Source organism: Biomphalaria glabrata, chromosome 2 (assembly GCF_947242115.1).
Source record: "Biomphalaria glabrata chromosome 2, xgBioGlab47.1, whole genome shotgun sequence".
Lineage (NCBI taxonomy): Eukaryota > Metazoa > Mollusca > Gastropoda > Planorbidae > Biomphalaria > Biomphalaria glabrata.
The window spans coordinates 65,011,693-65,035,013 of record NC_074712.1 but is presented as its reverse complement, the minus strand read 5'-3'; the positions used below and the strand labels follow the sequence as shown (position 1 = coordinate 65,035,013).

Genomic DNA, 23,321 nt, shown 5'->3' with positions numbered 1-23,321 from the left:
ACATTATTGTCATTATATAAAAACTTACTCAAAATACACAAAACAAAAACAAAACTTAACTTTTATCTGCCTAATTTGATATTGTAAACTAGTGAAGCCTAACAAATTCCTTTGACATATCACTACAGAAGTAGTGAATCCAGCACTAAATGTTAAGACACAACAAAGAGGTTAGCAATAAAATACTCATAAGGGGAGAATGTCCTAAAATTTGTGCTGATGTCAGAAATAGATGATTCTAAATCAAAGGAAAATATAACATTCCATAGCTTAAATGTAAACAAGAAAAGGAAGATAATCCAAAAGTAAAGAAAGAGAAAAAAAAGTGAACAAAGAGAGAAAATAAATATCTTTGTTTAGAAGTATCAGTCAATGCCTTTAGACAATAGAAGGAAGTTAGTGTATAAAAAAAGTTTGGTCTCATTGGAGAGTCTGGTACAAAAACTTTTAAAACAAAGTGCAATGAGAGACAAAAACACTCATGCAATTTCAGACAGCCAGGCACACCACTGTTGAATGTATAATTTGTGACATCTTGCCAATGTTATAAGACTTGATACAACTAACAATTTGTGTTATTTAAAACAAAATGACTAGTATTAAAATGTTGTTTATGGTATAATCTATTTCTGCTGTTGGAGCTGATCTCTGAAGATTTGGTATTAATAATTACCAGACATATCAAGAAATTATTTCAGAAGTGAAGCCATTTAATAAATGACATATTGAATAGGATTCCCTAAGATGAAAGAAGTAATAAAACTACATAGTGGTGAAAGTGACTACAGAGATGGCCTACTTATAGATAGGTCAATCACAATGAATTGAAGCTAGACTGGGTTTAGCATAAGGAAATAAGTCATTAGTGCAAAAGTTAGTTCACTTTAAAAATAATTTAAAATATACAGCAAGCATCATACACTTAGATGCCCTTCTTCACAGGCCCACTTAGTTTTATTTCCAAATGTTCCCACAAACATCTGATGATTCTATCATTGGCTCTATCCCCATATGAAGTGCCACCATTCAAAATGATCATATCCCCACAGATGTAGTGGATCCAGTACTAATTATAAAACTGATCTACAACGATTTTGGTAACTCATTGAAGTTTAAATATTATTGACTCCCCTGATAAAACTAAAAAAAAAGGGAGGGGGTTGAGAGAGGATTTTGGAAGGTAAATTTCATATGCACAAGATTCACATTGACTTGTTCAAATTGATTATTTATACTAGAAACAAAAAAATAGGTCTATGTCATAAGTGTACATTATCTAAGAAGCAAAAATCAGAGAAATGGAAAAATGTGTGAAAATCACTAATATTTGGAGCAGAATTTAACTAAATACATTTCAAAATTAGAATCTAAAGGTACTAATGTCCTTTGATCAAATCTCATTTAGATCAAAATAATTAACAATGCAATTTTAAAAAAAAATCTATTAACCAGTAAGCAGTTAGTTCAATTGAAACAGCTGGTAGTTTTAGAAAGGATGAGTTCACACAACTGTTAGAATGGACATAAAACAACAAAAATTAAAAAAATACTGCTCATCCTCCTCAAGACAATGCATCAATGGCCCAGGGTTAGCTTTGAAAAGTTATTCTAGACTTGTATAAACCATTGACAAATCTGATATAAAATGACAATTTTTCATTCATTGATTTAGTGCATGCTTTTATTTAGTTTAGATCAAGTTTCTATTGGCAGAAAATGCACAAATTTGCCATCATTTTAATATGATTTTCCCTAATAGCAATCATTTTACTTTTTCTATATGTGACAAGCATAATACAATCAGGATATGGTGAGGTGATGCTTACATAAACATTTAAAGTTTTACTATTAGTGTAAGATAATTAGAATCATGCCACAAAAAAAAAATTACATATTCACATCAATGCAAAGAAGATGAGCATAAGTAGGGAAAATCAAAACTCTTTAGTCTTGATGTATCAGTAGCAATGACAGACAGTTTGTGTATGGTAGCCAAACTAACTAAATAGCTTATTCTAAGTGTAAAAATATACAATTAAAGTTTATTCTAAGTGGGAAGCGTGGTCCAGAGGCTAAGTACGCTTGAACTTGGCTTGGCTACCTATGAAGGGGGGCTCGAGGTTCGACACTTGACTCAGGCATAGTTGTGTTTACTGAGCACCTAAAGGCAGCACGGAAAACCTCACAGATACCCCCTCACTGGTCCATGAATGAGATTGGACCATAGCATTATAAGCATGCTATAGGCATGAAAGTAGCACTATATTAAAGCAATAATTTATTTATTTATTTAAGTGTAAACATATAAAATTAAGACATTTTCACAGAAATTCTGTTTCTCCTGACTTGCTGTAGTGGCGACATGTCAATTGTTGAGTTTTTTTTAAATTGAGATTGTTACATGACTTCAATTCAGATTTAAACTGAATGCATTCCATGAAGGTCCTCATTTCTAAAGATGGTGCACAATGATAAATGAATCCTTTTATGTGCAATTGATGGTGGTCTCAGACCAAGAGCAGTGAAAACATTGGTTTGATGCACTGTTACATCCACCAAGTAATGCAATTCAAAGATGCTGTCTTTGTGTTATAAGATGTTTTTGTTATAGCGAAATTTTGAATCCATGACGTCACAGGACTAGTTTACTGCTTGATTTAAACAAATGGCAAAACAGTGTAAATGGTAGTCTATCCAACTTGATGGATGTCCAAACAAAACATTGTAAATGGTTGTCTAACCATCTGTATCGATGTCCGAATGATGTTTATCTAGCACAGTTCACTAACAACTGAACACACTAATTGTAAGTGATAGAACTGAAGACTTCTGTCTGGAGGAAATAGAACTAAGAGAAAAACTACTACCAGTGTGCACTAGTTTCTAGAGATCTTGTTTTGTGCATAGTTGATGAGACAGTCATGTCAGAGCATTCATCAGAACTTGAACTAGTTTCTGTATCACATTTCTAAAATGAAATAAAAATATAGTTAGTAAGTGAAGCAGAATTAGAGTTACTTAGAGCTAAAAGTGAATAATAAAAAATATTTGACATTATTCATACTTTTTATACACAGCTATTTGACTGCAGAATTACTTAAATTTTTCCAAGTTTACAGAGACAGCAGCTCCTACATTATAGACCTCCCCCACTCCGCTGCTGATGGGGCAGATAATGAAAAAAAAAAACTACACTTGAATTGACTGGCAGAAGAGACAGATGTGATTAAATATCCACTGTTGAATCTGCATAACATGTAGTTCACAATCTCAGAGTTTTCTTGAATCAACTGTATCTTTTGACCCACACATAATTCAGTTCTGTAAGCATCTCTGTCTGCAGCTGCACATATTGGGCAAGATTCTACCATATTTGACAAGTGTGTCAACAAAAAAACTTGCTTAGGCATTCATACTCTTCTGGCTCAACTAATAAAATGCAATGCAAGCATGTAAAACTGATAAGCTGCAGTGAATTCAGAAACAAAACAACATGAGATTCTGTAGACTCTAGCATACACTTGATTGGCTTTCTGTGAGTACAAGATCAACTACAGGGTGGCCTTACTTTGTCATTTTTGCATTTAGAACAAAGATATGCTCTTGAACCTTAGTGAACTGATCACTCCATGTGACCCTCTAAGAGCCTTGCTTTGGGCTAAACACTTCTAGTTTTGCCAAGTTTCTTCCTCAAAAGTTGAGGGGTTTTTTTTCAGTACATGCAAGCATTGACCTTAGACAAGCAACATGCTTCATTACACTCAAAAAGAAAATTTTGACTTGTCTGCTCAAACCTTTTAAAAAATTGGTTTGTCATTTTAACTTTTTTCTTTAAGCCATGTTATCACAGCACCTTGAGCCTACATTATGTGTGTTAACAGCGCTATAGAAATTGAAGATTTTTTTTTCAAATGATTTTGTTCTACTAGATGCGCGTCTTTCATGCAATAGATAAACCTTGGAGGTGTGAGGCCCCTAAAACCACAAGGCCCTTGGCAGTCACCCACACTTTGAACCATGCTGGGGCAGATGATATAAAGGTCGCCTTGTTTCTATGACAGATGGTTAACAAGTGTGTTAAGTGGCCAGCACAATGACCAACTGTCTTCTGTTTAGAAGCCAACCACTCACTCTGCCACCATGCCCCCCCCCCCAATCTATACTCTAGCCCTCTTAATTTTCTTTTCTATAACCTGAGGCAGTGTTTGCTTTTAAACTCTCTAATTAGCTGCATGAATGTCTTCCTTCTTTTCCCCCACATTTCTTCTATTTTCTTTTGAGCAGTACGCTACAACAGACATAGCTGTACATCTCTTTAAGGAAAGTTTTCATGAAAGAGAAGTAGAGATGGCACAAGTTAGTATACCCCAACCTTTCACATTTTAACATGTGCTTTTACTTGAGGAAAAATATGCAGTATATGTTCCAGGCCATTTCAGTGTAGCCTCTTGATGTTCAGAGTTAATGCCTCTTTCTATTTTATTTAGTTTTTCAAATTTATTTATCAACAACTGGTTGGAGTGGAAAGCAGGGCTGCCTGGTCATGTGGTATGTGCCCTGGACAGTTATTCCAATAATCCCTGGTTCAAACTTTGCCCGGTGCCATACCCCATCATCCTGCAGGAGGTTTGGAAAATAATCTTCAAATCTGAAGGTACATCCGAAACAAACAAAACTAATAGTTTCTACTTACTTCAAATATTCTGTCAGGGGAGTTGACTTTATTCTTCATCTTCCTGACAGTCTTCTCCCTGTCAGACAACCCATCAGGTATATTTGTAAACTTTGTCAACTCTGCTTGTAAATTTTCTGCACTACCCGTAGACAACAAGCCATTATCACCACTGCCATCTTGATGACCAGAGCGATCGCTAGTCATGTCCTCCTCAGACAACACACCTTCAGAACTGAGAGTTGAGAGAGACTGACGACAGGGAGGGTGGCTACTTGATTCATCATCCTCACTAACGTCTCCTACTTCTTCAGAGCATGAATCTTCAGAGTGCTGTGGGGACAGTTCAAAATGGTGTGATTAAAACATATAGTTGTCATTTAGTTTGAAGTTATAATCACTGTGGATGAACTTATTTTTTTAACATTTGTCTTTAAACCTAATCTAAATTTGTCTTTAAACCTAATCTAAATTTGTCTTTAAACCTAAAATCTCATCAGTTTTCTTCACAGATTTTATCTAAAGAGAAGAACTGACTCTCGTGTGGAGATTTTGATCTCCCATCGAGCGCCTCCCCAGGTGGCGGATAGGGGAATGCCCTCCAGATATGGTGGGTACCGGGGAAATAAAATACCCGGGGTGGACCAAAATCAAACCTGCTGCCTTGCAGGAAGTGGAGGGATCCACAAAGGCTAGGGCACCTTACCCGAAAATAAAGTCAGCTATCCAGAGAGCTGAAAGGGGCAGCCCCCCAGATGGTTATGCACAGGGCTAACAACTCTGTCATATAAAAAATACTGTTACGAAAGCTAATACACACAAGAAAACCCGGACAGATCTCAACGGAAAACGACCTAGGCCTGGAAAAGGACATGATTTTTGTTTTGCGACATGGAACATGCTAAGCCTTTATAGAGCAGGTGCGCTAGCCCAACTTACTGAAGTGTTAAAGAAATATAGGATACCCCTTGTAGCCCTACAGGAAATCAGGTGGAAAGACTCGGACATTCTCAGAACCAAGGAGTATACTATATTTTATAGTGGTGGAAGCATTAACTTAGGTACAGGTTTTACTGTAAAAAGAAAATGGCAGGTAATGTCATTGGATTTAAACCTGTAAGTGATAGACTCTGCTCAGTACGTTTGAAAGGAAAATTCTTCAACATATCATTTATCAATGTTCATGCCCCTACTGAAGATGCAGATGATAACACAAAGAAGCCTTCTATGATGGACTGGAAAGAATTTATGATGAAGCACCAAAGCATGACATCAAAATAGTCCTAGGAGATTTGAATGCAAAAATTGGAAAGGAACCAGCATTCATAACAATAATTGGCAAAGAAAGCTTACATGAAGAGACCAACAATAATGGCATAAGATTAGTGGATTTTGCATCAGGAAAAGGAATGTCTATCAGCAACACAAAATTCCAACATAAGAATATTCACAAGGTAACCTGGATCTCACCTGATGGCAACACCCAGAATCAAATAGATCATATACTCATAGATAAGAGACATGGATCAGACATACTAGATGTTAGAAGTTTCAGAGGAGCTAATGCTGACTCAGACCACCTACTAGTAAAAGCTAAACTTAGACAAAGAATAAGTACAGTACACAATTACCAAAGAAAGAGAGCACAGCAATATGATAGTCAAAAACTCACAAAGGATCCACTTGTTGCAGAGACTTATAGAATGGCACTCCAAACGCAACTGACAACATTAGAAAAGGACAGCGAAAATAACATAAATGAGCATTGGGAAATAATAAAGCATGCTATCAAAAGAACAGCAGAAGAGGTAGTTGAATTTAAACAAAAGAACGAGAGAATAGGGTGGTATGATGATGAATGCAGACAAACTATAGAAGAGAAGAACAATGCCCGAATGATAATGCTACAGAGAGAAACCAGAAACACTAGACAGCAATACAATGAAGCAAGAAGAAGGGCCACAAAAGTTGTAAGAAAGAAAAAACGGGAATGGGAAAAGTCCAAGATTACTCAAATAGAGGAACTAGCAAAGGAGGGAGACATGAGAGGAATGTATATGAAAATTAAAGATGAAAAGAACGGATTTCAAGCTAGATCATACATGTGTGAGAACAAAGATGGTCAGCTTATTACAGAAAACAGCAGGGTCATTGAGAGATGGGCTGAATACTTTGAGGAGATCCTAAATACCACTGAAGATGGAGACAATGGAGAATATGAACTGCCACATGGGGGACCAGATCCCTTAGTGAACCCTCCAACACTCATTGAAACATCAGAAATAATTAGGACCATGAAGAATCACAAAGCACCAGGAGAGGACCAAATCACAGCAGAACTAATTAAATATGGAGGGAAAGACTTAGATTCCCAAATACACAGACTAATATCAAGAATTTGGGAAGAAGAAGTAATACCAACAGAATGGGAAACGGCTCTTATAACCCCAATACACAAAAAAGGATCCAAGTTAAAGTGCTGTAATTACAGAGGAATCTCTCTACTAAATGTGACTTATAAGATGCTGTCTAGGCTTATAACTAAGAGACTTGGAAAATATTCAGAAGAAATCTTAAGTGACTACCAATGTGGTTTCAGACCCAACAAATCCACAACCGACCACATCTTCACACTAAGATGTATACTAGAAAAATGCCATGAATACAACATACCAATCCACCAACTCTTTATAGACTATAAAATGGCTTATGACAGTATCAGAAGGAAATACCTATATGACACTCTACAGGATTTTGGAATACCCAACAAGCTGACAAGACTTATACATATGACATTAAACAACTCAAAAAGCAAAGTCATAATACAAGGAGAACACTCACTGGAATTTAGGATTAAACGAGGATTAAGACAATGAGACGCACTTTCCTGCATGCTTTTCAATTTAACACTGGAGAGAGTTATAAGAAATATACACATAAACACAAGGGGAACTATTACTAACTACTTCAGGAGAGAAAACATGGGTCCACAACCAACAGGGACGATATACAGCCAACCTCTACAATACCTTGCTTATGCCGATGACATTGCCTTATTGGGTAAAGAAACCTCTGACATTGCTAGTTTTTTCACACAACTAGAAGAAGCATCTCAACCAGCAGGACTTGAGGTCAATGACAGTAAACCCAAGTACATCACAATGACAAGAGACAATCAAACAGAGGGACAAAATATCAAAATCAAAGACCACGAATTTGAAAACGTCCAAACTTTCAAATATCTAGGAAGTACTATTAATTTCAAAAATGACCTACTAACAGAAATAAAGGAAAGAATAGCAGCAGGCAACAGGGCATTTTATAGCACCCACCATTTACTTAAGAGCAAAACGATTTCAAGGAAAACCAAGAAAATAATATACAAAACCATAATAAGACCAGCAGCAATGTCTGGAAGTGAGACCTGGACATTGACAAAGACATCTGAAAATTTACTTAACACTTGGGAAAGAAAAATTCTTAGGAAAATCTATGGTGCCATACAGGATGAAACAGGGTGGAGGACAGCACTAACCATGAGTTATATCAATTATATGAAGACCCATCAATAGTGAACGAAATAAAAAAGAACAGACTACGTTGGGCAGGTCACCTTGAAAGAATGTCAGATAACAGAGGGGGGAAAATCGTATACAGGCAGAAACCAAAAGGCAGGCGACCCAAAGGCATACCCTGAATGCGATGGATAGATGACGTGGAAGCAGATCTGAAGCAGCTTGGGGTTAGGGCGTGGAGACGAAAGGCCCAGGAGAGATCTGAATGGAAGGATGTGTTAAAGCAGGCCAGAGCCCTCCATGGGCTATAGCGCCACTGGGATAGATGGATGGAAGAACTGACTACTAAGTAAGTATGGCTTCTTAGCAGTGTGGTCTGTGCTTTGGTTGTCATTACAATGGCCCTGGGTTCAAACCTGTCATCCTGCAGGATGTTTGAACTAGGAGGTAATATGCTAAATTTCTGAAGAAAATATATATAAAACAAAACTAACCCAAGACTTATAATTTATCTAAAATATGTTAAAGATTTTAAAAATATTTCATCAAATAATTTCCTGGCTCAGAAAGTGGTCAAAACATTTTCTAAGTTGGCCCAGATTGTTAACAATTTGTCTATTGCAATCCCAAGCTAGAGCTTATAAAAATAATGAATGATGATAACTAGAACAAAGTATTATGTGAATGAAATCTTACTTCACAGAAACTATCTGATATAAACTTTTCACAGGTAAATTATAAGTGAGTCTGGTGTGAATGTACATTTTGGTTTTCTATAGTTATAATGTTTTTTTTTAAGTAATGCACAAATTGTAAGACAAGTGTCTTTACAGATAACAAAGATTATTATTATTATTTCATATCCACTGTACATTGAACACTAAAACATTTGGCAAGAAAATATAGAATGTTTCATTTCTGACAATTTTTCTCACATAGCCAAATAATTGTGAAGTGGAAGGAAGCATCATCTTTAGGGTTTAATCCACAAAAGTGAAGGGGGGCAAGAGATCCTTTTTGATACCACCAGTTTGGAACCAACACATATGAGAAAGGCTCGACCCTTCAAAAGTCTTCAGAACAGGCAGCAGATCAACTCCAGCAGTAGCTCTAAATTCTGACAATCACAGCCCTTAAACCAGACAAGCATGCAAGAACCATGTAAGCCACAGCTCATTGCTATCCCCAAACACTAGCATATCACCAGTTAGCCTGCAGAGGCCAGCGACTGTCAGATGTTTCACAATGTTAGCTCTTTTCAAAACATTCAAGAGGGTAAACTCCCTCAAGTTACCAGAAGGCACCAACTGGAGTTTGGCAGGCAATGTCCCCCATAGAGGAAGAAAGTAAATTTGCATACATTGCAAATACAATAATTATTCAAAGGAAGTATGTAATCGTTTAGATTTGTCATGTTCAAATGAAAGTTTCTAGATACATGTCTTATAAAGACTGCTTCTCCTCTTGTTTGTTGGGTGGTGAGGGGCAAAGCCTACATACATTTGCACTAATTTGCCTTGATATCCCTGCTACAATTGAAAAGACATGGCAATGGATTTAATATTTAACAAATTAATCTTGATTTCATATTTTCATAACTCATGAGGAGCATTTTCACCTTCAGTTTTTTTTTTATTTCAAGTATTGTTTTTTACAAACCAGATGAAATAAGAAAAATGATACAAACATACAAATCTATCATCTGTGATTTTATAAGTATCCCACTAACAAACCATATAGGCTGAAGATAAAAATTCATACAAGGCTGTATAACCTTACAGACTTGTGTTTAATCTGACCGCACCAGGAAATGATCATTTTGGTGCTAATAACTGGCTGGTCCAATTACACTGTGACTGGTTATTTCATCCCTCTTACTTTTGGTCAGAACATTCCCAATTAAAAATGTTTTTAGTCATTGTATAATTGTTTTGTTAAGGGTTTGCCTTTAAGCACTCATTGCATATAATATATAAATATTCTTATTTAGAATATTTTTTTTTAATGTTTTGAACATGTTATTATAGTGTTTATAGTGTTCCCCCAATATATTGTAATGCAGGGTTTGTATTTAGTTATATAGTTTCTGTTTGTTGTAGGGATGTCAATATTATCCTGTGCATATTGCGTGATGTAATGACAAAAGGCCAAGGCGTGGTGGAAGTGGGGAAAATCTTTTTAGAAATAGAAGTACAATTTGAATAATTATGATCATGCCACTCTGCTCTCATAATTTTATCATCAAAGGCCAAGGTGTGGTGGAAGTAGTGTAAATCTTTTGAGAGATGAGAATAGTTAGAATACTTATGACCATATCGCAGATAAAGTATCACCTGACTGCCATCTTTCACTTTATCTTTCTTTGTCAAACTTTTTTTCTTAAATATGTGCGTGTCATTTCAAACCCTAATATATAACATTTTATTTATTCTAATAAACGCTGACTTTAAGACATATGCAACACTGGCCGAGAAATTAGGAACAATGTACAGCAATAGAAATCAAAAGATTTTCTTCTGTACCTACTATCAATAGCCTATCTTATTGATTTCAATTAACAAGCAAAAGCAATTTTTATATTGACATTATACTTTATTCTTATTTATTAATGTGTAATTATTATATTTATTATTATTATACTTATTATAATTATTATATTATAATGTGTAATAATAAAAATAAATATATGAAATATTGTTAATTTTATACTTTTTACAATTATAATTTGATGGATTAGAGAATGAAATGACCATGGGATGAAGTGACCATTGGATGAAGTGACCTGGAACCAATTAAATGATTATTCTATGTGATACAAGAACACTTTGGCACTTCAGTCCTGATTAGTGGACTGGTGTTTAACCTTCGGTTCAATGAAATTTATATGGTTATGTCTTTTATTATCAAGATGGGGATTATCACCGCTGACACTGTGTGGAATAAATAATTGAGTCATGATCAAACTACAACTTTGGAAGACTCCCACTGACACAGTGTGGATCAAAGTAACAGGGAAGTCAGGATTTTACTAAGATCAGTATAGATAAGACCTACATAACTACACAACAAAAATGGTCATTTAACATTGATACAATATTTTACTATACTAACCTTTGTATTTCTAAACTTCTTCGGAGCATTGGTCTTCTCTGGTGACTCATTTCTTTTTTCTATTCCACTTCGGAAACAGTTGGTCTCTAAATTTCCTAGAGTATTGTATCCTCTAATGTTTTCATTAACTCCTTTCTTCATCAAATCAGATTCAAGAATCCTTCTGGAGGGGCTTCTATTCTTCTGTCCCCTCATATCCTGACTGCTATGTACAAGTTTAAAGCCAGAGTTGACCCAGTTTCAGGTCGGGATGAGAGGTCAATATCCGGAGAGGATTTTTCACTCATAGTTTCAAAGTTCTGTTTTGGGCTGGGCAGAGGGGATAGGTCACATGTGCACTACACATCTGCACTGACTGGGATGAGCATTTCTGCTACAAGTAGCATCACTGCAGCCACCATCACAGCCAAAGCAGACATCATTAATGTTATTGTCTTGATAGGATGAAGAGTTCTGTTTTGATGCTGGTGTTTACTTACAGGTGAGTGTTTTGAGATTGGCAAGTGCCTGGTGGCAGAAGTGGATGAGTTTCTGCTACAACACTCCTGACGTTTCTTCATGTTGTTTTCCATATGAGTTAACCTTGTCTCTTGGCCATCAGCTTCATCTTCACTTCGATACTCCCCGATTGCAGTGGCAGGTCCCAAAAATTTAAATGTCCCAGGATAGGGTGCATGGTCAGTAGGATGAAGCCCTGCAGGGTTAAGTTTGTCTGATGTTTGGGTGTCCAGTGATGCTTCATAAGTAGATTGAGATTTGAGCAGAGGTAATGTCTTTCATAGACCCTCTGCTGTTATTCCGACGATGACGAGACTTCCTGGTGCGCAATTTCGTAGGAGACGGTGGTACCAGCTCAGAGTTAGTTGTCATGCTCCCTTCTGTGTTTTTCATAGAGTCTGGCCTAAAGTCAGAAGAGAAATAAAAAGTCTTTATTTTTATTATCTCATCTCCATCTCTTGTTATTCATCTTTTAAAAACCACATATATATTCTAAAATTAATTTCTTTTTTTCTTTTTCTAAATACCATTTTCATATAGGTCTAATGGCAGGTCATTTATCTGTACATAACTCAGCCTGTGCATCTTAATACCATTTGGTGAAGATATTCTTTATGATTGCTAGTTAATATTTACTTAACAGTGTTATAGATTACAAGTCTTTCCAGTTCCTCAATTAATGACCCTGACTTTGACATTATGTCTACCTTGTCATTTCCCTCTGTAAGACTGTGCCTTGTCATTTCCCTTTTTGTCCATAAATCTGTCTCTTTATTTCATTCTATACCTAAATTCTATCTTTTCATTTCTCTTTATGCTTTATGTCTACATGGCCAAGGATCCCTTGCAGTATGATAGTGGAGTGTGAGCTATAGATTGTGGATATAAAGATACACTCACACAACAAGAAAATTTACTTACGTCCGTGACTTCAGACCCTGACCTACGTGTACATTTTTTACCAAGTCGATCTAACTTTTCTTGAGCTTTTATGATTGGTCGAACGGTACTCTTTCTATGTTTATTGTACAAAGTCAGTTGTTGTTCTCGTCTGATAAAAAAAATATTTCATGATTAAAATTGAATGTTTGCCATGCCCATGATACAAAATAATCATACAGAAAATATCAACATCATGCATAAGTAATAAGAGATAGTCTCAAAAAAAAAAAAAAAATGAATGAAGAGCTGAAAATGATCCAAAATTATTTTATATAACTTTAAATCAATCTTGGGTTCAAAATTCATTTTTAGCATTGAACTTACCGATACTGGGCCTGATTTAAATAAGATATGCACTTCAAGAACCCAAAATCATGTAGTCATTTTTTTTTCTCATATTTTAACCCAATAGCTTCTATTTCCAGTTAGAAAAAAAAACCTTTCAAGGCCCTAAGCAAAGAGGGATAACCCTGAATCCTAAAAAATAAATATTTTGAAAAAGTAATCAAACTTAAGATCTAATACTAAATAAACAAACAACTTTAAAAAATAGAACAATATGTCTAGTTAAAAAAAATATATACTTTTAATACCTTTAGAATATAAAAAAGCTTCAAAAATACTCATTTTCTCTAGGGGGAGCTACCACCTTCTACCAAGCGCATCCCCAGGTGGCGGATAGGGGAAAGACCCTTAGATATAAGGGTTAGCTGTGAATAGCAAATAAACAGCTGAGGACCAACTGGTTTGCAGTCATGGAGGATGAGGTGAAGTATTCCAGTGGTTAGAATATTTACTAAAAACATCTGAGAAATCCAGGGAAATGATTGCAATAAGTGAGTATAGGGCGCTCTAACTCTAAACCCGGGTAGATGAAACCCGTTAGCTAGGGATAGCAGTTCATTTAGGAGAGAAAACTCAGAAAATAAACACCTGCTACCTTGCAGATGATCTTGGATGATCAAAGGCTATGGGAGCACACCCAGAAAGAAAAGCAGGCTGAAGTCGGAGTCAATGGGCCTCCTGGCGCATAACACATTGACACGCAACTTCATCTATGTTGGAGTTCAGTAACGATTCTAATAGATGTGGCGTCCTGCCTGTGGAATCCCGCCGCGCAGGTAGGGGGCCGGGCTCTCCCCCTCGAAGGAGCCCACACAAGCGAGCTGGTGGTTCTTCTATCTCTGCCTGTGGAGCCAGGAGCAGGGACAAGAAAGTAAATACTACTGGCCAACACTCCAAGACCAAAAGTCTAAAAATCTTACAATGGAACGCAGAGGGCATCCAAAAGAAAAAACAAGCTCTAAAAATATTTCTGCATGAGAAAGAAATTGATGTAGCTTGCATCCAAGAAACTCATTTGAACAGTAATCTTCGTTTCTCCATTAGAGGCTACACCTGCATCAGACAAGATAGAGAAATCAGACCCAAAGGAGGAATCCCCACCCTCATTAAAAATGATATTCCTACCACAGACATAACTATGCCCAACTCCTCAGAATCAGAAATAATGGGAACTAAGCTAATTCTCCCAGATGGAAATATTTATCTATTTAACTGCTACTTCCCACCAGACAAGGAAATCGAGATTGACCACATACAAATACCTGACCAAGAAGACTGTCTAATCTTAGGAGATATGAATAGTCACTCTCAGAGCTGGGGATACCCAGACCTAAATGCCAGGGGAGAAGAAATTGAAGAATGGCAAGCAGAGAACAGACTTATCTTGCTTAATAAACCTGAGGATAAACCAACCTTTTTCTCAAGAGCCTGGCTAACATCAACCACTCCAGATCTAGCCTTTGCAACTGACAACTTATCCAAAAAGTGCACCAGAGAAGTTGCAGACCAGCTAGCCACCAGTGACCACAGACCCATATTGATCAGTATCGATACCTTCTTCAAAATATCAGAAAACTCCACCATCCCCAGATGGAACTACAAAAAAGCCAACTGGCACCTATTCTCAAAGCTCACAGACCTATACACAACTTCAATAAACTGCAAATCAAATCAGGTTAATAAGTCATTCTCAGCTTTCTCCAAAGCAATCCTCCTAGCAGCTAAGGAATCAATTCCTAGAGGAGCAAGAAAAGATTATATCCCCAACTGGTCTGATCACCTTCAACAACTCCACAATGACACTATTGAAGCCAGAAACAGTAGAAAATAACCCTAGTATAGAAAATAACATAAATCTAAAAGCAGCTAACACAGTTTTCAGGAAAAATTACCTTTCTGCCTTGAGGAAAAGTTGGCATGAAAAAAAGAGAACAACTAAACGTATATAGAGATGGCCACAAACTCTGACGTATAGCCAAATGTCTCAACCAGGAAGAAAACAGAACAACTCCTATAGTAATAGAAAAGGACAACAAACCCCTGAAAGGCCAAGAAGCAGCAAATGAATTCATTAAGTTTTTCCAAAGCGTAGGACAAATACAAATTAATGAAAGTAGAAATAAAGATGTAAACTCAGAAATCCCAGATAAAATTAAAGAAAACAATCCAGCTTACTCCTTGGGAATGACCACTAATCTTAAAATGAAGGAACTAGATGAATCCCTAAAAGTCCTCAAACCAAAACAAGCCTCGGGCTCGGACAAAATATCAAAAGACATGCTTCTTCACTTGGGTCCTCAAGCCAAAAGAAAACTGCTACAAATATTCAATGCTAGCTGGAAATCTGGCAGAATTCCAAACATCTGAAAAAAGCCATTATGATCCCTATACTAAAGCAAAGCAAACCAAGAAATAAACTGGATAGCTACCATCCCATCAGCCTCACTAGCTGTAATTGCAAACTGATGGAAAGAGTGATAAATAGAAGGCTGACATGGATCCTTGAGTCAAATAACCTACTCACTGAAGCCCAGGCTGGCTTTAGAAAAGGCAGATCAACAGAAGATCAAATTGCCTTCATCACACAAGAAATAGAAGACGGCTTTCAAGAAAAGAAACCAACAACAATTGTGTGGGTTGACTTAGAAAAAGCATTTGACAAAGTCTGAGAACAAGGTCTCTTGCTCAAGCTAATCCAGCATCACATATCCCACAGAATGTACAACTGGATAAAGGAATATCTAAATAATAGAAAAGCCTTAGTTTGCATGCAAGGACAAAGAAGCCACACAGTGGGTATAAAAAATGGCGTCCCCCAAGGAGGAGTCCTATCCCCAACACTTTTCCTAGTATTCATAAACGATCTAAATCAAAACCTACCAAGAAAAGTTAAAAGCAGCATGTATGCAGAAGACCTTGCCATAATTAGCACAGAAGAATATGTAGGAACATCGAAATTTCGATTACAAGATGCTCTTGATAAACTCAATAATTGGTCCAAAGACTGGAGCATGTCCATCAACACAAAAAAGACCACATATACCATATTCTCACTGTCAACAAAACAATAAACAATAAAATTAACATTAGATAAGGAAGCTTTAGAAAAAAATGACAGCCCTACTTATCTTGGAGTCATCTATGACCCAAGACTAACCTGGAAAAACCAAATAGATAAAACACAGAGTAAAGGCATCCAGAGACTATCCCTCTTGAAAAAATTAGCTGGCACAGATTGAGGAGCTAATCACAACATCCTGAAAAAGACCTATACCAGTTATGTAAGACCTGTACTAGAATATGGTGCCACAGCATGGGGCTCAGCAGCCCAAACCAGCCTAAGAAAAATAGACAAGGTTCAAAATATTGGTCAAAGGAAAATGACAGGAGCAATCAAAACAACACCCATAAGAGCTATGGAGGAAACCGCTGCCCTGATCTCTCTAAATGAAAGAAGAGAAATAAAAATCCTTTCCCAATTCACTAAATTGGAAACCTTGAAGAAGCACCCACTCAGAACAAAAATCCACAAAACTGGCACAAAAAACCGTCTCAAAAGAACCAATTTCATACAGGAATCTCTAAGCCTAAAAAAGAAACACCAACTTGAAAAAATTACTCTGGAATCCTCGATACACTATAATGAATCTCCACCCTGGGACGAAGGCCCTCTTCCCTATAAGGGACCATATTGAAAACAAAAAGAAAATCTGATTACAGACCAACAGAGCTCAAGGAAATAGTGAACTGTTTTCTACATACCAATTACCCTAGCAATCAGTGGATCAGAGTTTACACGGATGGCTCATCCCATAAAGCCACCACAAATGGAGGAGCTGGAATACTTATCGAATGGCCAGATGGAGGAAAACTAGAAAAATCCATTGCAACTGGAAAGCTCTCTGACAGTCACAGAGCAGAAAGGGAAGCACTAGCACTAGCTGCTACCATGCTAGCAAATCATCCAAGTTCTCCTCACAGTCAGATTGTCTTTCTAACAGACGCGAAAACAACCCTCCAAAGCTTGCAAAACTCTGATTCCCCTTATATTAAAAACCTCAGAACAGCACTTACAAAGCTCAACAACAACAGCAAAAAAAAACTGTTATTCAATGGATACCAGCTCACATACAACTAGCAGGAAATGAGAAGGCTGACACACTCGCCAAGAGTGGGAGAACAAACTCACAAGTAAACTCTGCACTCTATCCAGAAGAAATGAAGAAATTAATTGTAGATAAAATAGATGAGAAATGGACGAGCTCCCATCCAAATCACAAGAAAGATGACGCTTACTATAAGCTATCCTGACAAGACCAATGTCTAATCTTTCGACTCAGGACCGGACACAACAGAATACAACAACAAATGTACCGGAAGCTCAAAATTGGAACCAGTGAAATCTGCCCATGTGGAGTATCACCAGAAAATTATTATTATAGCTTTTATACAGCGCTACTTTCATGCTTATAGCATGCTCAGAGCGCTCTGGTCCAATCTCATTTGTGGACTGGTGGGGGGGAGGGGGTATCTAGGAGTTGGTTTTCCGTGCTGCCTTTAGGCGCTCAGTAAACGCAACTCTGCCCGAGTCGGGTGTCGAACCTCGAGCCCCCTTCTAGGTAGCCGAGACAAGCCAAGTTCAAGCGCACTTAGCCCCTCGACCACGCTTCCCACAAAATGCCGACCATGTCCTCCAAAACTGCTCTCTCTACCAAGAGGCCAGTATAAGACATTGACCCCAAATCACCCCAATAGAAAGAAAATTATATGGAAACCACTGCGCAGTTCATCTCTAGTCATATGAACACTACAACATAACAATGAGAACGAAGAAGAAGAACTCATTTTCTCAGGTGGGGGCTTATACACTGGGGTTTATGGGCCATTTCATTTGAAAAATTATTTAAACAATAAAACGCTTCCAGATTTTACTAAAAATAGAATCGATAATCTTCACAATGATTTATAGTCATGCTTGCATCGAGACTAGGAGAAATCTTCTATTTAAAAAAGTTTTAAGCAAGTAGGCCTATGTTGAAAAGGGGATTTTAGAAACGTTCTACAACAGTTTATGACAACAATGACAGGAGAAAACGTTTCAGATTGCAGAAGGAGCTAATGGGTTAATTATAATAACAGTTTATCTTAGCTTAAATTCTAATACAAAACAGAAAGTGTTTTACAAATTATATATTTTACATGTAAGGAATATTCTACCTTAAAAATAAGATAAATATTCAGCTAAATTTTTTTTCCAATGTGCAATATTTATATTCCAATATTTGGGAAACACTTATTTAGATACATCTATAATAGAATATACTGTGCTTATGCTGTGGTTCATACAAAACATCTATATCAATAGTAAAATAGTAAGGCTTTCCAAAGTGGTAGTATACGCAACATTAAAGTTACTTTACTTGTATCTAAATGTGTATCCATTGAAAAAGAACATTTACAACAAAAATTAACATAAATATAATATAAATAAATATAACTGATATATAATCTTAGTAAAATTTAATTGTACAATATAAAGTAATTATATTAATACAGCTATAAGAAAGTTTTTTAAAAAAAAAAAGGGCCAGATATGTGACTGCTCCTTGTCAGCAATTTGTGGGAGAGAATTAGACTAAAGCCCATAGCCCAAGTCATTACAAAGCCAAAGTGGAGCTGGATAGGACACACCCTGCAAAAACCAGCTACCGATGTTGTAAGGTACTCACTTGATTGGAATCCGCAAGGAAAGAGGAAAGTGGGCAGACCCACGCAAACCTGGAAGAGGTCAGTCATCAGTGAAGCTGAGGGTACTTGAATGACAAGTGAAGAAAGCTGCTCAGAACCGAGTTTGGTGGAGAGGTGTGATTGTGTCCCTATGCTCCCCTGGGAATGCACAGGAATAAGTCAAGTCCTTGTCAGCGGGTCCTTTTGTGATATGGCCCACAGGTTGAGAAAAGCACCCCTAAAACATTGTAAAGCATGACTAACATTAACACCAAAGAACATGTCCTTACTTGATGAGCTACCGTTCCCTCTTTTCCAGTTGCAGCATACAAGCTGTTAATTCTATATACAAATTGTTCAACTTGCTTTCATAATGCTCTCTGACATCCTGTGCATGTCTAAACAAAATAATTAACATATTGAAACATAACAGTTAACACTTCATAGCAACAAATAATGGAAATATCCAAATTTACTATATGTTTAGTCAAAGTCTATATAGATACAAGTCAGGACATGAGATAATTAAAAATATAATTGTCAATCTATTATGTTTTACTTAAAAATAAAACAAAGTACTTAAAAGTCAAATGAAAAAAAAAAAATTCAGTTGCATAAATAAATGATCTTAATTTCATGAGAAAGAAAAAAAACCCAAATCTTCTCCATACAAAATACCTTAATTCTTCTTTTTATAAGCTCTTCTTCCAGCTGGAGTAAGTTGGAACCTTCAGCTTTCATTTTTTTGGAAATTTTCACGAATCTCTTTCCTCCAAATTTCCTAAGCAAAAAAAGGTTTAAATATTTTCTTAACATTTTTTAATATATATAGTAGAAAAAAAAATGTATCATGAAAAAATATTTAGATAGGAATTGGTTCACTTTAAGAACTAATGACATTAGAAGATAAGCCAGAGCTGGAACAGAAAGGAGTTAAATTTGCTTTATTTCTGCATCAGGTCAAATTATTTCAACGTCATTCTTGGTCAGAATAAGAAGTTTGAATAGAGTCTGAAAGATGGTCACCATTACTACCATATAGCAGCAGGGATACTAGCAGTGTAAAAGCTTTTCTCTCTCAGAGTGTAAAAGAAGGCTAGAAAATAAGAGGCTGTCTCTTTTTTTTTGTATGAAGAAAGCTTAGAAGTTTTTTTTAATCATTCAAAGCACAAGTTCACTTCTGGCTCTAGCACTGCTATCACACAGCTACATTAAGTACAAAGCCAACTTCTGATGACAAACCAAGATGCTGATACTAGAGTAATATCAATTCTTTGTACCCACCTAGGAGAAGGAAACTTCTGAATTGAAACCTCTGCTGCCTTGCAGCTATACCCAATCATGGGAAAGGTTTCGAGAGTTGACCCTGAGAAAAAAATCAGGAGACTGCAGCTGTGTGCGAATTATCTTCATTGAATATACTGTAGATCTAGAGTCTAGATCTAAGTCACTAAAATTTGCTGACTTTTCGCGGCAGTATGCGAATTATCTTCACTGGATATACCGTAGATCTAGAGTCTAGATCTAAGTCACTAAATTTGCGGGCTTTTCACTTCTTTGTGCTAATTATCTTCACTAGACTCTAAGTGATTTAGCGTAAATCTAGAATCTAGCATATTTCTAGAGTAATCTAGAACATTAGATGTATCCATCCATCCCAGTGGCGCTACAGCCCATGGAGGGCTCTGGCCAGCTTTAACACATCCTTCCATTCAGATCTCTCCTGGGCCTTTCGTCTCCATGCCCTAACCCCAAGCTGCTTCAGATCTGCTTCCATGTCATCTATCCATCGCATTCGGGGTCTGCCTTTGGGTCGCCTGCCTTTTGGTTTTTGCCTGTATACGATTTTCGCCCCTCTGTTGTCTGACATTCTTTCAAGGTGACCTGCCCAATGTAGTCTGTTCTTTTTTATTTCGTTCACTATTGGTGGGTCTTCATATAATTGATATAACTCATGGTTAGTGCCATTAGATGTATCAAGATCAATAAATTGACTAAAATTCACTGATTTTTCATGTTAGGTGCAAATTATCTTCACTAGATCTAACTTAGATCTGAATCTAAATACTATTACTAGATACTAGCTAGATCTAGAAGATTAACCGACTTTCCATGCGAAGTCACTCTTACACTTACAAGAAGATTTTAGGTGAGGGAGGGCCCGGAGGGGTGTAGCCTACAAATTAGTCTGGTAATTGCTCTAATTATAGACAATAGTCACTACAGACTAGATCTAACGCGTCTTTAGTGGTAACAATAAATTGGGTAAAAATTTTAGGAGAGTGGACAAAATTTTAGGAGACTTTCAGCAATTTTTAGGAGAATTTTAGGATTTTTTGAGACTTCATTTTTTAGGAGTTTTTAGGAGTGCTATGAACCCTGATTTCTACAACTAGACTAGACTTGAGACTAGTTACAGACTAGTAATATTTAATATGATTATGAGGCTAGTAGTAGTACTACTAGTACTACTCACTCACAGTACTAGATCTAGTCAAGTTAACGTCTTGAGTCTCTTGAGCTCTAGAGTGACTAGAGCCTACTAGAGGGCTAGTCCTAGTACTCCGAGTAGTACTCAGTGTGTAGTAGTACTATTAGTAGCACTCTTAGACTCTAGTCCTAGTAGTAGTAACTAGATTCTAGATCTAATCTAAATAAACTAAATACTAAGTAGTAAACTGTAAGTAGATCTAGATCTAGTAGTACTTACTACTACTACGGTCAAGACTCAAGAGTTAGTCTAGAACTTAGAAATAATAATAAAGAATACTAGAGACTAGAGATGTCTAGAACTTAGAAGATGATAGATCTACCTGGAATCTACCAGATTCATTTAAAATTTAGATCTAAATATTAGAATCTGTTTACTAATTTCAATTGCAAGAGAATCAACAGAATCATCTAGACTTGATATATAGATCTAGATCTATATAGATCTATGGGAATTTGAAATCTATCAATTTTCCCTCAATTTCTACGTCAAACATTGAGTGTTGCCATTTCCGTGATTTCAAAACAAATGAGTTGACTGTACGTAAGCTTAAAAAAGTTTTTTTTGAAAAGCCACGAAATCAAATAAAATAAATTATCAGTTACCAAGGATATTTTTCAGTTTTCTGTAGCTCTATTCTTCTTACATAGATTCTAGATTTATGGCGCAACTAAATCTAAATCCTCCCCACCCCCATTTTTTCCCCCGCGGAAACGCTTCAAAGACCAGCTTAGGCGTCAACTTTCCTTGGCTGACAGATGAGAGCACCTGGTTGCATGCGGCCTCAGAACGAGACAGCTGGAGGTCACTTACGAAGGCCGCGGGATACACATTTTAAAACCAAAAGAAAATCTGCTGTCGAGAACAGATGGCGAAAAGAAAATCTAAATCGACCACCTGCGGACAATGGTTATGCTTGCCCTGGATGTGGCAAAATATGTAGGTCACAGCTGGGACTGCGCAGCCACGTGAAATACTGCATTCCTCACTGATCTTCGGACTCGAAGACTAGCCTTATTATTATTAGCAGGATCTCTAAAGAGTGGCCTTTTTTCGTTGTGCAGCCAGCTTTGCTTTGGACGACAATTTCTTTGTGCTCCTTTCAGTGCCTCTCGACTTTCGACCCATAAAAAATGTTTTGGATCTGCCTTTGAGCTGCTTACAAAATTAGTGCTGAATGTAAAGTAAGGATCCTGTTTTGAAAATTTCGATTTCAGCAATGCCCATTGTCCTTTTCTTTTTAAAGCTATATTATAGGCAGCATTACTTAGGGAATTTAGGTGCCCTTACTACCAAGGCATCAGCATGCCTACTTTTCAATGTTTACCTGCAAGTGTTTTATATGCTTGTGAGTCTTGGACGCTGACTGCAGAGCTAGAGAGGAGGATCCTAGCAATGGAATTGAGCTGCTACAGAAGGATCCTAGGTATCACATTTTAAACCACATCACAAAGATATTAGAGGCAGGGCTACTGCAGCGATTAGACCCCATGATGACCTACTATCATAAAAAAACTTGAGCTAAAAATCTATGGCCATATTACAAAGTCTTCGAGGCTCGCTAAGACCTTCCTTCAGGGAACAGTACCAGGAAAAAGAAGAGGCAGACAGAAAGCGATGGAAAGATAAAGTACATAAAAGAATGGATGGCCCTGCAATTGAAAGAGGTTCTAACTAAGGTAAAAGACTAGTGGAATGGAGAAAGATGATGAATAAATCTTGCGTGGTGCCCCAATGGTCCAACAGACTAAGGGATAGGTAAAGAGTTTTTTCAGCAGCAGGTATCAAAACTCTCATGTTTCAAATTAAATCTCTTTTTACATGTTTTACAACTAAGAAATGAAAATGAAGATTTATCATTCCTTTTTGTAAAATAAATCTAAAAAATTACTTGATATTTGTCTGCATTTAAAGATTCCTTGCTTTGTGGTTCAAATATTTAATTGGTAAAATGAGAATATTACTTTCTCATTATGATGTAGGTATGAAATTTCAAAACATAAGTCCACTCAGGTCTAAG

At 36.7% G+C, this 23,321-nt stretch overlaps 1 protein-coding gene across 2 annotated transcripts; it reads right to left on the bottom strand.

Annotated features, from left to right (window-relative positions):
- LOC129924805 (uncharacterized) lies at nucleotides 1-21,728 on the bottom strand. 2 transcript variants are annotated; one of them, XM_056022002.1, is made up of 7 exons: nucleotides 21,624-21,728; nucleotides 19,489-19,591; nucleotides 19,101-19,208; nucleotides 12,718-12,847; nucleotides 11,299-12,199; nucleotides 4,694-5,005; nucleotides 1-2,968 (listed from the first exon to the last, which is right to left on the bottom strand). In XM_056022002.1, the coding sequence occupies exons 5-7, from the start codon at nucleotides 11,491-11,493 to the stop codon at nucleotides 2,864-2,866; spliced, it is 612 nt and encodes a 203-aa protein (XP_055877977.1). In that variant the 5' UTR covers nucleotides 11,494-12,199; nucleotides 12,718-12,847; nucleotides 19,101-19,208; nucleotides 19,489-19,591; nucleotides 21,624-21,728; the 3' UTR covers nucleotides 1-2,863. The 2 variants fall into 2 exon arrangements, with proteins under 2 accessions (XP_055877977.1, XP_055877978.1); XM_056022003.1 differs by lacking the exons at nucleotides 12,718-12,847; nucleotides 19,101-19,208; nucleotides 19,489-19,591; nucleotides 21,624-21,728 and adding an exon at nucleotides 12,504-12,708.
- Between the last annotated feature and the right edge of the window lie 1,593 nt (nucleotides 21,729-23,321).

Excerpts from the sequence above, each read along its gene's own strand:
- LOC129924805 (XM_056022002.1), bottom strand. The coding sequence starts at position 11,493 with ATGAGGGGACAGAAGAATAGAAGCCCCTCCAGAAGGATTCTTGAATCT. Across the intron at positions 5,006-11,298 it reads AGAAGTTTAGAAATACAAAG|CACTCTGAAGATTCATGCTC; the intron begins GTTAGTATAGTA and ends CTGTCCCCACAG. Across the intron at positions 2,969-4,693 it reads CCCCTGACAGAATATTTGAA|AAATGTGATACAGAAACTAG; the intron begins GTAAGTAGAAAC and ends ATTTCATTTTAG.